Source organism: Lycorma delicatula, chromosome 1 (assembly GCF_047948215.1).
Source record: "Lycorma delicatula isolate Av1 chromosome 1, ASM4794821v1, whole genome shotgun sequence".
In the NCBI taxonomy this organism is placed as follows: Eukaryota; Metazoa; Arthropoda; class Insecta; order Hemiptera; family Fulgoridae; genus Lycorma; species Lycorma delicatula.
The window spans coordinates 154817933-154833455 of NC_134455.1; the positions used below are offsets into that span (position 1 = coordinate 154817933).

Below are 15523 nucleotides of genomic sequence, written 5' to 3' on the forward strand. Positions count from 1 at the left end.
TTTTATATTCATATTTTTCTTATTTCATGTGCTTTACATGAAAGGCATTTTACATTAAATATGAAAAACAATGACATCTTTATGTCATTATTATTAATGTTCATTGTTAACAATATGGTGGTTTTGAATATTTTGTGAAATTCCTTTTGTAAATAAAAAGTACACATTTTTATTATTATATCTTCATCATCACATTAGAATATTTGATTAATCACAGAAGATGGGAACTTGTTCTCAAACCACGTTGTCAGACACAAAAATATAAACTGAAAGATAAATTTCAATTAAAGTTTTTTGAATCCATTTTAGCAACTCAGATCATTTAAAATTAAAAATTAATTTAAAAAAGTTCAATATCTTTTTACTGGCTTCAAACCAAAAATTAGATTAAATATCATATTATTAAAATATACTGAAACTATACTTTGAACTGTATTCCCATTAAAAAAAAAAATTATTTTATGTTAATAAAATTAACTTTTCAAACATAAAAATTACAATCCTTTTTACATATAGTTAACATAGATAGTTAAAAAAATTTCCACATGTCTCTATTTATTTAATTAAACAGCATTAATATTTTAAATATATAGAACACAGCATATGTATAATTAAAATTAAAAAATACAAAGTACAAGTAAATCTGATTTACAGCAGAAGAAATTTATAACACTTAATACAAAAAATATGCAAAAAATATAATTAAAGAAAAAAGTTATATAGAGTGATGATATGAAAATCCTGTATACGGTCCTGCAACTCCAGTGAATAATTTATAGTGCCTGAAATTCAAACAGTGATGCAAATTTATTATTTCTTTGTTAATTTACTATTTTATCAAATGATATAACTATAGTGAGTCAGTAAAGATCAAATACTGAATCTGGATACAACAAATTAAGAGATACCTTTATTACATCAACTTATATAAAATCACTGGATTACAAATACATTATATTTTAAAATAAAAAGTAAAATATACAACGATCAAAATTAGCTTCATCGCAAGATGTCATTAGAAGTTTATTTTGATATGTTCTCACTTTGGAGTAAGACAACAGGTCATATATAAGAAGAAAGGTAACTGACATCAACTATTGATTACTCCTTGAACAATTTGTGTAAAAGATTATCAATAGGATTAAAATCAAAAGTGCATTAATTTTGATGGAAATTATTGATTTTGACACACAATAAGTGCACCTTCCAATAGTTTTCAAAAATTTTTCATAAAATTTCAAATTAAGTAAATATATTTTGTAATTATAAAAAACATCTAAATAACATGTATATAAATGTATTTCAATTTATTTTTACTCGTGTGAAGAGTACATCTCTGGAGTTCTTGTCTGAAATTCACACATTCAATACACATAGATAGAAGTATACATTAAGTTGATAAAATTAAAAAAATCATGTAAAGTATACATAATAATATTTAAAGAGTTACCTCTTTCCTTATAATTTATCTAGTTGAACTCACCATTTTAACTTTCTATTTTTAATAAAATAATATATTATTTCTCAAAAAATTTATTTAATTTTTATTGTTACTTATTTTTATATATTCTGCAGTACTAATACCATAAGAATCATAAGAATGATTTACAGAATCATTTTATTGCTAAGAATAATTAACAAATATTTCAAAATCAGGTGCAGTGAGCATAAAAGAGCTTTTACCAAAGGAAATATTAAAATATATAAATGCTGCTGAGCATTTGATAAAAATTAGATATATTACAAACATGGAAAACAATATGGAAGCAATAAAAATCAAAAGAAACATCTAGAAACATAATCTATATTAGTAAATTATGTTAAGAATTACAAAGAGAAATATAAAAAGATGAATGCATAATATTAAAAATGTATGTTTAAGGGAGATCCCCATTACATTTTATTGTGGGTCAAACCTACACTTACTTGAAAAATCTACTTTTTTAAGCTGAAAGGGCTTTACAACTGACAAGATCGGCATCATGACTTCCTTGACTATTATTTTGTCCCTGATGCTAGATTAATATAGTATTATTTTACTTAAATTAATCTTTCTAAGATTGATATTATTCCTGTGTACTGTTAAATTCTAATAATACAAACCACCTAGTACAGAATACTGAAATATCATGAAAGTAGTTTTGCAGGATCCAGCAGCCTCAGTCATGATTTAAAAATTAATTAAACTACACATTAAAATTACTAAAATAAACAATGTACATGGTGTAATGTTTGTTACATTACTGTAAAATTATAATGAGAACTCCAATTAATTTATTATGCGAGTGCTGCTATCTGTTGTAGATTTTATAAGATTGTCTTCCTCAAACACTGTCTGATGGTCTATCAAATTGAAATTTTGTATTTGCATTTATAATCTAATATAGTTTTCTAATATATTTAATTTCTTGTCATCTTATTAATTTCTAATATTTCTAAATGTGTGTTAATATCACAGAATGTTTATTGTTTATTAGGCCGCCATATTGTAAAACCTAATTTAATATTTATGTAATTTCTATAATGTTCAAGAAATCTAGTTTTAAAGGATCTATTTATTTTTTCCTATATAAATCATTACATTTCATTTTATAAATTCCACACAGGCTGTTTATTTTATCATTTTTGTTTTTTTAAATTTTATTTTGTGGTTATTAGGTTTGTATCCTGGTTTAAATATTTATTCTAAGTTTTATAATGTCTTCAATGATATTATTAGTAAATATATATATGTTTTATATAAATATATTTTATATATATATGTTTTCACTTTTTTTGTGTCTTATGTACTCCTTGTAAGATAATTATTTTGTTATTGGGTTTTGATAGTTGTTTTTTATAAATATTATTACTTAAAGTAGTATCATATCCATTTTCGCTGATATAAGTTTTATGATGTTTATTTTGTTATTTAATTGTCTTTGTTATTATGTGTGTACTTCATTGCTCTATTAATTATTATATACAATTTTATATATATATATATATATATGTGTGTGTGTGTGTGTGTGTGTGTGTGTGTGTGTGTGTGTGTGTGTGTGTGTATGTGTGTGTGTGTGTGTGTGTGTGTGTGTGTGTGTGTGTGTGTGTGTGTGTGTGTGTGTGTGTCTGCATGTGCGCACACTTTAATTTTATGAGTGTTAGAATAATAAATAATATTCTTTTGAAAAAAATGAATCTATTTGGATATAACAGGGGGCATATTTAAAATTGATCAAAGGTCTGATTGGGATGTTTAATTTATGAATTTTTGGTAGTCCAGTTAACTACTTGGAATCTACAGAATGTAATCTAGAATGGTATTTTAAATTATTATTATTATTATAACTAAAAACTGGTCTAAATCTTTTTATTAATTTTTTTGTTACTTTTAGAAATTTGTTAGCTTATTACTCAAACACACACATAATAAAAAAGACATATAAGTAATGAAATAAACATCATACATAAAACATATAGCAGTTGAAAATGGATATGATACTACTTTAATTAATATTATTTATAAAAATATGACTATCAAAACACAAAACAAAATAACTCTACCTTACAACCAATATATAATAAGACACAAAAAAGTGAAAACATACATACAAGATTTATACATTAATAACATCATTGATATACCGAAGGTGCAATCATATCAGAGAGGTATCTCTCGAGAGCTGGACTAAGGAGCTGCTGCCCTCCTGAAAGAGGGCAGCAGCTCTTTCAGTAGTTGTTAAGGATGCAGGTCAGGATGACTTAAATGGTCATATCAGCATCACTTAATCTTCTGAGTACTGTGCAGCTGAAAGCAATGGAAAACTAAAGCTGTTTTTTCCCCCAAGAAAATGTAGCTTTCTGCATTTTCATGTAACAAATATGAAAGCAGCTTCCTTTGTAAAATATTATAAATTATATAAACCAGTTCCCCACTCAGATCTACGGGTGGGGATTACTAAAGAAGGGATCACTAGAAAAATAAATAATATTCTATGAGTCGGAGCATGGAATGCTAAGTTTAAAAAAAGGTTGGTAGGTTAGAAAATCTAAAAGAGGGAAATGGGTAGGTTAAATGTATATGTAGTAGGAATTAGTGAGGTTCGGTGGGAAGAGGAAAACAATTTTTGGTCAGGTGATTTTAAAATAATTAACTCAGCATCAAATAAAGGGCAGGCAGGAGTAGGTTTTGTAATGAACAAGAACATATCTTGTGTTGAACAAGAAGATAGGGAAGAGAGTAGAGTATTTCAAAAAGCTTAGCAATAGAATCATTTTAATCAGGATAAAATCAAAACCTAATCCGACAATGATTTTTAACGTCTATATGCCTACAAATGCCCATGATGATGAGGTAGAGTGTGTATACTAAGAAAGGACGAAGCAATTAAACACATAAAAGAGGATGATGATTTAATAATAGTTGGAGATTGGAATGCAAGCATTGGAAAAGGCAAGGAAGGAAATATTGTGGGTGAATACAGACTGGGCAAAAGTAATGAAAAAGGAGACCGACTGAAAAAAGGAGTTTTGCATGAAGTATAATTTAGTAACTGCCAACACCCAGTTTAAAAATCATAATAGAAGAATATACACTTGGAAAAAGCCAGCCATATTGCAAGGTATCAGATAGATTATATCATGGTTAAGCAAAGATTTAGAAATCAACTTGACTGCAAAGCATATTCAGGAGCAGACATTGATTGTAACCATAATTTAGTGATAATAAAATATACATTAGGGTTTAAAACCCTAAAGAAAATATGTCAGATGAATCAGTGAAATTTAGATAAGCTTGAGGAAGAGGAGGTAAAAAAGATTTTTGAGGAGGACATCGCAAGAGTTCTGAGTAAAAAAGATAAGGTAGAAAATATAGAAGAAGAATGGGAGAATGTTAAAAAGGAAATTCATAAATCAGCAGAAACAAACTTAGATGGAACAAAAAGAACGGGTAGAAAACCTTGGTTATCATACTGCAGCTGATGGATGAATATAGAAAGTATAAGAATGATGAAGATGGTAAACAGAACTATCGAATTAAGAAATACTATAAACAGGAAGGGAAATTAGCAAAAGGAAAGTGGATTGAAGAAAAGTGTTCAGAAGTGGAAAGAGAAATGATCATTCGTAAAATAAATAGAGCATACACGAAGATTAAGGAGAATTTTGTGGTGCATAAGTTAAATTCTAATAATATGTTAAATAAAGATGGTACACTGATTTATAATACCAAAGAAAAGGTTGATAGGTGGGTGGAATATATATTGAAGAATTATATGAAGGATATGAATTAGAATTTGATGTTATAGAGGAAGAAGAGGAAGCTAAAGAGGATGAAAAGGGAGATACAATATTGAGATCTGAATTTAATACAGCATTAAGGATTTGAATGGCAGAAAGGCTCCTGGGATAGATCGGATGGATACCTGCAGAATTACTGCATAGTGCAGGTGAGGAAGCAATACATAGATTATACAAAATGATGTGTAATATTTACGAAAAAGGGGAAGTTCCATCAGACTTCAAAAAGAGTGTAACTCTTTTTGTGATGAATAAAGAGCAATTAGCTTAACTACTCATGCATAGAAAATCTTAACTAGAATTCTAAGAAGTGTTAGGAGAAGACCAATTTGGTTTCAGGAAAAGTATAGGGACAAGGGAAGCAATTTTAGCATTCAGATTAATAGTAGAAGGATGATTAAAGTAAAACAAACCGACATACGTGGCATTTATAGATTTAGAAAAGGCATTTGATAATGCAGACTGGAATAAAATGTTCACCATTTTAAAATACCTAGGGTTGCAGTATAGAGATAGAAGAACACTTGCTAAGATTAATAGGAACCAAACTACAACACTAATAATTGAAGAGCATAAGAAAGAAGCAGTAATAAAAAAGGGAGTCTAACAAGGTTCTTCCCTATCCCTGTTACTTTTTAATCTTTACATAGAACTAACTGTTAATGGTGTTAAAGAACAATTTAGATCCAGAGTAATAGTGCAAGGTGAAAAGATAAAGATACTACGATTTGCTGATGATATAGTAATTCTAGCTGACAGTAAAAAAGATTTAGAGGAAACAATGAATTGCACTGAAGTCCTTCACAAGAATTACAACATAAAAATAAACAAGAACAAAATTAAAGTAATGAAATGTAGTAAAAATAAAGTAGATGGACCACTGAATATAAAAATAGGACAAGAAAGCACTATGGAAGTAGAGAATTTTGTTATTTGGGAAGTAGAATTACTAAAGCTGGATGAAGCAGGAGCGATATAAAATGCCGAATAGCACAGGTGAAATGAGCTTTCAGTCAGAAATATAATTTGTTTACATCAAAAATTAAGTTAAACATCAGGAAAGCATTTTTGAAAGTATATGTTTGAAGTGAAAATTTATTTGGATGATGGGAGTATCTGAGAAGAAAAGATAGAAGAAAAGTAGTAGAAGCTTATGAAATGTGGTGCTATAGGAGAATGTTAAAAATCAGGTGGGTGGATAAAGTGACAAATGAAGTGGTACTGCGGAAAATTGATAAAGAAAGAAGCATTTGGAAAAATATAGTTAAAAGAAGAGACAGACTTTTAGGTTACATCTTATGGCATCCTGGAATAGTCACTTTGATATTGCAGGAACAGGTAGATGGGAAAAATTGTGCAGGCCGGCAACATTTGGAACATGTAAAAAAAAAATTATTAGGGAAGTAGGATGTAGGGAGTATACCGAAATGAAACGACTGGCACTAGATCAAACCAGTCAAATGACTGAAGACAAAAAATATATATATCATTGAAAACATTTTTAAAACTTACAATAAAGAAATATTTAAACCAGCATACAGACTTAATAACCACAAAATAAAATATTTAAAAACCAAAAATAATAATAAAATAATATTTGTGGAATTTATAAAATTAAATGTAATGATTGTGATGGTATATAGGAAAAACAAACAGAACTTTTAAAAGTAGATTTCTTGAACATTATAGAAATTACAAAAACAATAAATTAGGTTTATCTAAAGTGACAGTTTATCTAATAAACAATAAATATTCTATTTCTGACATTAACATAAATTTAGAAATTTTATAAATTAATAAAGATTACAAAAAATTAAATATATTAGAAAACTATATTACATATATAAACAAACACAAAATTTAAATTTGGTAAACCATCAAACACTGTTTGAGGGAGACAATGTTATAAAAACTACAACACACAGCAGCACCCATAATAAATTCATATGCAGTTCTCATTATATATAACAGCAATGTAACAAACCATGATTGTTTATTTTAGTATTTTTACTTTTAAATATGCAGCTTAATTAAATATTCCAATTATGAAATTATGACTGAAGCTGCAGGATCCTGTGAAAGTACTTTGATGATAAAATTAAGGTATAAAATTAAGATATGTCATTTCAGTATTCTGGATTAGGTATTTTATATTAGTAGAATTAAAAATATAATACAGCATTATGTTCAAATTATTTTAGTTTGTATAATTTAATTGCCTATATGATAATTCTTTCAAGTCAGGGTTAACTTTTCTTACAATTTCTCACTGTTTTAATTTAAACATTTCACCAGTAAATACTATTAATACTTCAAATTAAAATAAAGTTGAACTTATATGGTCTGGGAAATTTAATTATTAGTGTACATATAAGCTACATTTTGCCAGTTGATGAGGTCTATGCATAAACTTACTCTACTGAAGTGAAGTTTATAACATTTCTAAATTCATAACTGCATATGACTTTACAAAGTAAAGAACATTTTCACATTACTGAAGTCTTGTTTGGCTTCAGAAACAAAAATACAGTCTAGGGCATTTTTATAATTTTTTCAATGTTATATCAAGATAAATATACATATACATACATATATTTTTTTTATCTAAATAAATATGATTTATGTGATTGTATAAAAATCAGAATAAAAATTCTTCAGATATCATTCATTTAAATTATCAGAGTACTATGTTGATACTAAACAATATTTCATTTCATCAGGTAATATTACTTGCTTTATTTTAACTCATAATGATTTTTTCATTTTTAATTTTTTTTCATGTTTGTCCTCAAATCTTGCATCCTTAATTTAGCCTACTTCCTCACATTGCCTATTGATGAAATTTTGGAAAGTTACTAAGGTCAGGTGACAACACAATATTCCACCAATACGGAGGTAAATTAAGTTTTGTTAATTTACAATTGTATTTCAACAATCAAAAACTTCACTATTTCATTACTGTATAGTAACTGTTTGATTGTAAATTTGTTTGATATATATGTTATCTTTTGAAATCTAAATTAACCTACTAATTAAACTCGTGCAATATATGATAATAATTTGATTAAAGATGACTAAAAAGTATAAAGCAAGTTTTAAAAAAATTTTGTAATATTATTTATTGACAAATTAATTTAATTTGGGACAATTTTTTTAATAAAATACATTTTTTTGTAATCCAGAGATATTAATCAATTACATAATAACTATCCCACATTTCCAGAAACACACACATTTATATATATATGAGGTCTGCAGATAAAGTAATGAGACTGGTTAAGAAAAATTTTTATTTACAATCCAATTATACATGGACTCTATCACCTTCGAAATAAGTTCCCTTGGGAAGCCACACAATACCTAAAAAGGTTTTCCCACTCTTACTTTTATGTTTTCTACTGTTCCAAAATTGTGTTCTTTGAGGTGTTTTTTAAAATTTTGTAACAGGAAAAAGTCAAAGGGACTCAACTCAGGTGAATAACATGGTTGAGGATTCACAGGAATTTTTTTCTTTGCCAATAACTCATAAATTGAGAGTGCAGTGTGGCAAGGTGAATTGTCATGATGCAGCATCCAGGTTTCTTTGATGGCTGGTCTCACACAAGCAACTCTTTCCTGCAGTCTTTCAAGATTTTCTCGGTAAACATATTGATTTACAGTCTGTCCTGTAGGCAAAAACTCCTTATGGAAAATGCCATTATTATTGAAGAAACAAATTAGATGGTTTTGATTTGCTCATTTTTGCTTTTTTGGGACATGGTGAGTTTGAAGTGTGCCACTCCTTGCTCTGGCGTTTTCTTTCTGGGTTGTTCTCAAATACCCATTAATCATATATTTATCACCAGTAATAACATTTTTTAGAAAATCAGGGTCAATTTAAATTCCACCCTGTTGTTTTTCTGCTCAACAGTGAGGATTTTTGGAACCAATTTTGAATAAACTGTTTTCCTGTCAAATTTGTTTGTCAAAATTTGATGGATTGTGGTATGGTTCAAATTCAATTGTTCAGCAATCATTCTGACAGTTAATTACTGGTCGTGCCATATCAAGTCTCGGATTTAACATTGTCATTACTTTTTGACGTTAACAGAGCATGGATTGTCTGCAACTGATTTGCAACTGAAAATGTTTTAAACCACCTAAAAACCTGGGCTAATGACAGAGTGTCATCTCCAAATGCCCTTTTCAATTTTGAAAAAGTTTCAGTAGCATTCTCACAGAGTTTAATATATAACTTGATTGCACAATGTTGTTCATAATTAGTATCACTCATTTTTGCAGAGCACAGCAAAACCTCGTTTTTTTTTTACAAAAAGTATGTTTATGTCTCACGTGGCAACAATACACTAAAAACATTAATACCTAATGTAAATCAGCTGTTCATATAAGTTTACTAGTAACTTTACAGTGTTGCCACTTTGGCTGCCAAAAAAACTAGTTTTATTACTTTATTTATAGACCTCATATGTGTTTTATATATATATATATATATATATTAAAAAAATTATTTATAAAAATCAATTATCATTTACTTACTGCTTTATATATCATTTTTAATAAAATTAGTGACTGAGATGTTAAATATAATTTTATATAATTTAATTTTTTTTTTTAATCCAGCATTTATATTTTAAATACATTCTGATGAAGCAAAGATGTATACTTACGATGGAGAACGAAGACAAAATATATACATTAAACAGTAAATAAATGGTTAGTTTTTATAAATAATTATATTATTGAGCTAGTGTGCAATCAGTAAGAATATTTATTAATGTTAGAACCTATGCATACAGTAAGCAATCACACATTGTAAATACTAATTTTCAACAAAGACAGTAAACATAAAAAAAAATGAATAACAAAGTTACAATGTTTGCAACTTATAAGTAAAACTAAATAACCTTGAAAGCTACATGCACTGAGATGAATTTCATGCACTCTGCAATACAAAAAGATTTCATGCAATAAATTATAAGATATTTCTCAACTTTCAATAACATTAGTAAAATTATATTACTTGATCAAGAAATTTGTAATAAAAAGAAAAACACAGTATAACTTGCCAATTAATTATAACATTTGAGAATAATTTTATTCTCTTATTATAATTTATTAATAACATTATTTCCTAAAATGAATTTAAGACAAGCAACAATAAATTTAAAAGCAACAAATTTCTCTAAATAATTATTTAAAAACATTTAATTTCAACCATTTCTAAAGATAAAATAATTTTTTATATCTACAACTACTTATAAAAGTATTTATTTATATATGAAATAAGTTTGTTTAAAAAGCCAATTTAGTGGAACATTTGCTGCTATATATAATATAAAAATATATTAAGTGATAATTCAAATGGGTCAAGAGTTCTGTTCCCTTCCTTGCTATAACTGATCTGTGAAGCTGCATTTGATATTCTTCAGACTTGTACTGACCCAGTCTTCTCCCAAACAGTCACTGTTATCATATCTTATAAGATTGCCAAATAGTTCTCACCTTTTTAAAATTTTTAGTAAAGTTCAAACACAGTTTGGGGCAGATATTTATTATTAGATGCAAGAAATTACATCATTCAGCCAGAATTGTTTCAAGAAGGGAGAAAGATGTAGAAGATAAAGGTCACACTCAGTGACTGGAATATCTGTTATCCTTAACAAAGATTACAAAACAGATAAGAGTTTTTTGACTCATCACTTGGTAAAACTGTCACAGAAGTAAAAAAAAGTGTTGGCTAGATTAAGGAAATACTGCATATGAAATTATAAACTAAAAAAAAGTCAACATGGGTTTCTCATCTCCTTATACTGGAGCACAATAAGAAACCTTTAGTGGCTGCAATTCAACCTCTTTAATGTTCTAAAGCATAAAGAGAGATGTCATATATTTTACTGTGATCTATAATGAGACTCACATCTGCCATTTCACTCATGAAAAAAACAAGTTTAAACAGAGGAAAAGAAGTAACGTTCCTTTTGCAAGAAAAATAATACAATTTCTTAAGCAAACAAAATCATTACCAGTACACATTGAGGGATGATTCTGAGTTTTTTAGCTGTATCTTCTTACAAATATAAAAAAGTCATGGCAAATCTGTTGAAAAAAAATTAAGCTAGTAATCCAGTCCGGAAAAAGAATAAGCAAAGAGTCAGTTTTATTCCTCGAGATAATGTTGCTGCTTTCCATCAAAAGAGAGAATTTTGTAGTATAAACTCTAATCAACTCAAATTAGGTGTTATGCCTCTTCCACCATACAGGTTAACATTGAGGACAATTTGATTTGACCATAAAGATTTTTACAAGATAAAAAACAACAATAATTATGAGATCTTTGAAGCTGAATGCTGTGTATAGAAATAAAAAAAACATTTTTTGAGATTCAAGATTTTGAGCCTTCCATGAAGATGAAGAGTATTCCTGTTGAAGGGAATTAATTAAAAATTGCACATGTTAAATTTAAATTATATTGCAAATAAAATTTATAGAAACAAATCCTTTTTTAGATTTAAACCACCCTTGTGTAGATCACACATAATTATTAATGCAAAAAAGAGAGAATGAGATCTTAATCAAACAGTACAACACTTTAAATACATCACACGACAGAAGGATTTAACAAAAAAATATATGCTATGAAAATAAAATTCTGACAGACTAATAATAACAAATTGCAAACACCTTTCACTAATAGTATTTTTTCATATTAAAAAACAGTCCTTCCCAGTATAAAAATAGACAATACCAAATTAAATAATTTCAGGAATATCTTATATTTTTACACCATCAAAAAAAACATAATTTTTTTAATTTTGAGTAAAACAAATATACCATATGACTTATACAAGGTTTTATTCAATTATAAACACAACAGAATTAAAATATAACAGATCTTATTTATGCTGTGAAGTAAATAGAATGTAGACAAAATTACATTATATAAAATGTTGCTGTTTATATATTTTAAAAGTTTATTTAATAATTTTTAAGACTTAATGAAAAATAACATAAGTTGTATTCAGTATTAATCTTTACTTTTACTCAGTTTTTTTATATTCTGCAATGGGTTGAATGCCAATTGAATAATCAAATCTATCTTCTGGCAGAATGTACTGTGAATTAACAGTACTTAAGACTTTCATTTAGAAAAAAAAAGAAGATTATTCAGCGTTATTTAAGTATACTAATATACTGTTGAAATTTATAAAACATTTATGTAAGGAATAAAAAATAATAATTGGTTCTTTAACCACAAATTAATAAATAAATGCCTCAACAGTTTCAATTTTTTATATTTTTTTTTTAAGTTCCTCTACAGTACTCTTGAGCTACAACCCAAATTAATGACGCTGCACTGATACTAGGGAAAAAAGAAGCTGACATATCTGAAGTAACATTTAATGCAGTGATTAAAATGGCTGTTCAGTATTATAAAAAAGACAAAGTTGAAGAAACAGTATTAATTAATTCCACAATTTTCTTGGATACCAAATCTAATGTGGACATCTCATGTCCACTTACTATGTCATATGACACCCTACATCATTGATGATGCCTATGTAAAAAGCTGATCATAGGTCTATAATTAGAAAGATCAAAAGTGTTGGTTATTTAGATACAATGAAATTCTAGATCATGCTCTTTCTAAGTCCCATTTACAATGCAGGCTTTTGAACAAGGTTGATTCATCAATGGTAAACCAGGAATTCATATTGATTCTTAAAAAAAGAACAATAAGAATCCTGGTAACTCTGGAACCCAGAGAGAGCTGCAGGAAGAATTTAGAATTTAAGAACTAATTATCAACAAAGTAACAGGTCTGTTTATATAAAGTCATGCACATCACACTCAAAGACTTCTGGCCAATGAGGATATGAGGCTTGACTGATAAATTTTGCACACTAGCGTACTACACTGAGACAAACGGTACTATCGAGTTGGGCATAGCAGCATATGGTAGCTAAACTTCCTCTCTACAAACCTGCAATAATGCATTGAAGAGTGTTTACTGGTTTGTTTTCAATAGCAGTTAAAATGGAGTTGAGTACGGCCAATATGTCAACATGGTTAAAACAGCGCACAGTGATCAAATTTTTAACAGCGGAAAATGTGAATTCTACGAATATTTTTCATCGTTTAAAAGCGGTTTACGGTAGTAAAACTGCTGACAGGAGTTCTGTGAGTAAGTGGGGGTTTAAATTTCACGAATGTGAAGCTGGTAAAGTGACAATTGGGGATGCACCTTGCAGTTTCCAACCAGTTTCTGTGACTGACAAGAAACATCGAAAGGAGGTAGACGATTCACCCAACAATGCATCGTTATTCAGTCAGGCATAATTAAAGAATGAGCAGGCCATATTATCGAGCAATAGGGTTACCGTAAAATCAGTGCATAATGGAAACCACACAAACTCTGATGGCTCTCCACCATCAGAAAGTTTGAGCCTATTCCGCATCTGCCGTACTCATCGGATTTGGTTCCATGTGACTTCCACTTCTTCCCTCATCTCAAGAGGGATCTCAAAGGTAATCATTAAACCACTGACAATGAGGTGAAGGAAGCTGAATGGCCTCTTGGATCTGAGAAAGATCACCAGAATTATTCAGAGACAGAATGCAAAAACTTATCACACATTGGGAAAGGTGTATCAATGTAAATGGGGATTATATTGAAAAGTAAATACTACATTTTGTAGCTAAGGTATTATACTTTTATTCATTTTTTATCTCATTCCAATATCTCTTTTAATTCCCATGCTATATGTACATGTGCAAAATTAATCAGCCAAACCTCATAGAATCAGAATTGCACAGCTATAAACCAGACATGCAGACACTGTCTGTCTATTCATGCCAAACAAAGTGTGAAGGAAAATTAAGTTAGACAGGAGCCAAGCTCTAAGATCTCTTCTCAGAACAGTGAAGAGCATACAGATGATGAACAACTCAGAAGATAGCTTACCACCTGGCTAAAAGAAAATCCTTTCTAGTCTCTTGATGAATATTGATGAATATACCTATTGGAAGACATGAATAATTAACTAATTATAAATAACTTTAAATTAATTACATTCATGTTTATGTTTTTTTTTTTAATTTTATTTGTATATATTGATAATTTCAGTTCTCAATGGTTTTGAAAATAAAAATCTATGTCTGCGAGTAAAAGTAAATAAATGTGTTGCAGGTGTAAATGTTGGTTTCCAAAGGAATGCTCTTTATCAGTTGTAGTTACATATCACAGCTTAATAAAAAAAAAAAAGGGAAATACATAAAAGTTAGTAATTCTGATTTTGGAAGATCAATTTATAATACAATAATGATAATGCTTCAAAATATTAAACAATCTCTTTTTAGAATTAATGAATATTTTTTTTATATTTACCCAAAATCCTGTCAAATAAAATGTCTGGAAATTTTCTAGAAGTAATAACAAATGCAAAATGGAAAAAACTAAATTTTTTGATAGAATCAATGAAAATCTGATGGTTAATTTCAAAGATAATAGGATAAGATTATCCTCAAACATCATACCTAATTCTAAGAGGTTTTAACCCTGTCCATGAGCTAACCTTATTATATAATCACATGTACATTTGTTCATCAATCATATAAACATTTTATTTTCTAGCAACTAGCAATAAATTTTGATTCAGTCATAATAATATCTGGGCTAAGTAAAAAAATATTTTTTGCTGAAGAAACTTGAAATTAAAAGAAGGGCTCAAAAAACTCAGTCTCTGACTCAGATTGTTTGTGAATGTCATCATTATATATGTAATGATTATGTCATAAATGTAACAATTATACAATAAATATATATAAATATACAATATAATTATATTATATTATATTATATAATTATATACAATATAATTATACAATAAATATATATATAAATATTCATAATTATTACAATAAATATAATAATTATTTTTACAATTTTCCCACTCATTTTTACTTAAGTTAAATATTAAATAAATAATTAATAAAAAGCTAATAACTCGGCAAAATTCATCTTCTTCTATAATAATTTACTCCATAAGAAAAAGAATACAAAAACGGTAAAAACTAAATCCTATTTCGGATATAAAAATAGGCTATCAGTTCTTTGGTTCAAGCAAATCTGATCCATGTTGAATGTTTTAGTAATTAAAAGTTTTGTCACTTCCAAGTGTTTAAGTATATAAATGTGAAACATTTGTTAAAAAAGTCATTTATCTCCAATGAATAACAGTATTCA

At 27.9% G+C, this 15523-nt stretch overlaps 1 protein-coding gene across 1 annotated transcript in view; it reads right to left on the reverse strand.

The window, feature by feature from the left end:
* Positions 1-465: 465 nt before the first annotated feature.
* Positions 466-15523, reverse strand: part of LOC142317693 (uncharacterized) — a 48008-nt gene continuing 32950 nt past the window's right edge. The window contains exon 7 of the mRNA XM_075354241.1: positions 466-782. Within this exon, the coding sequence (XP_075210356.1) occupies positions 703-782 (80 nt within the window). The 3' untranslated portion in view covers positions 466-702. The remainder of the gene's footprint in view (positions 783-15523) is intronic.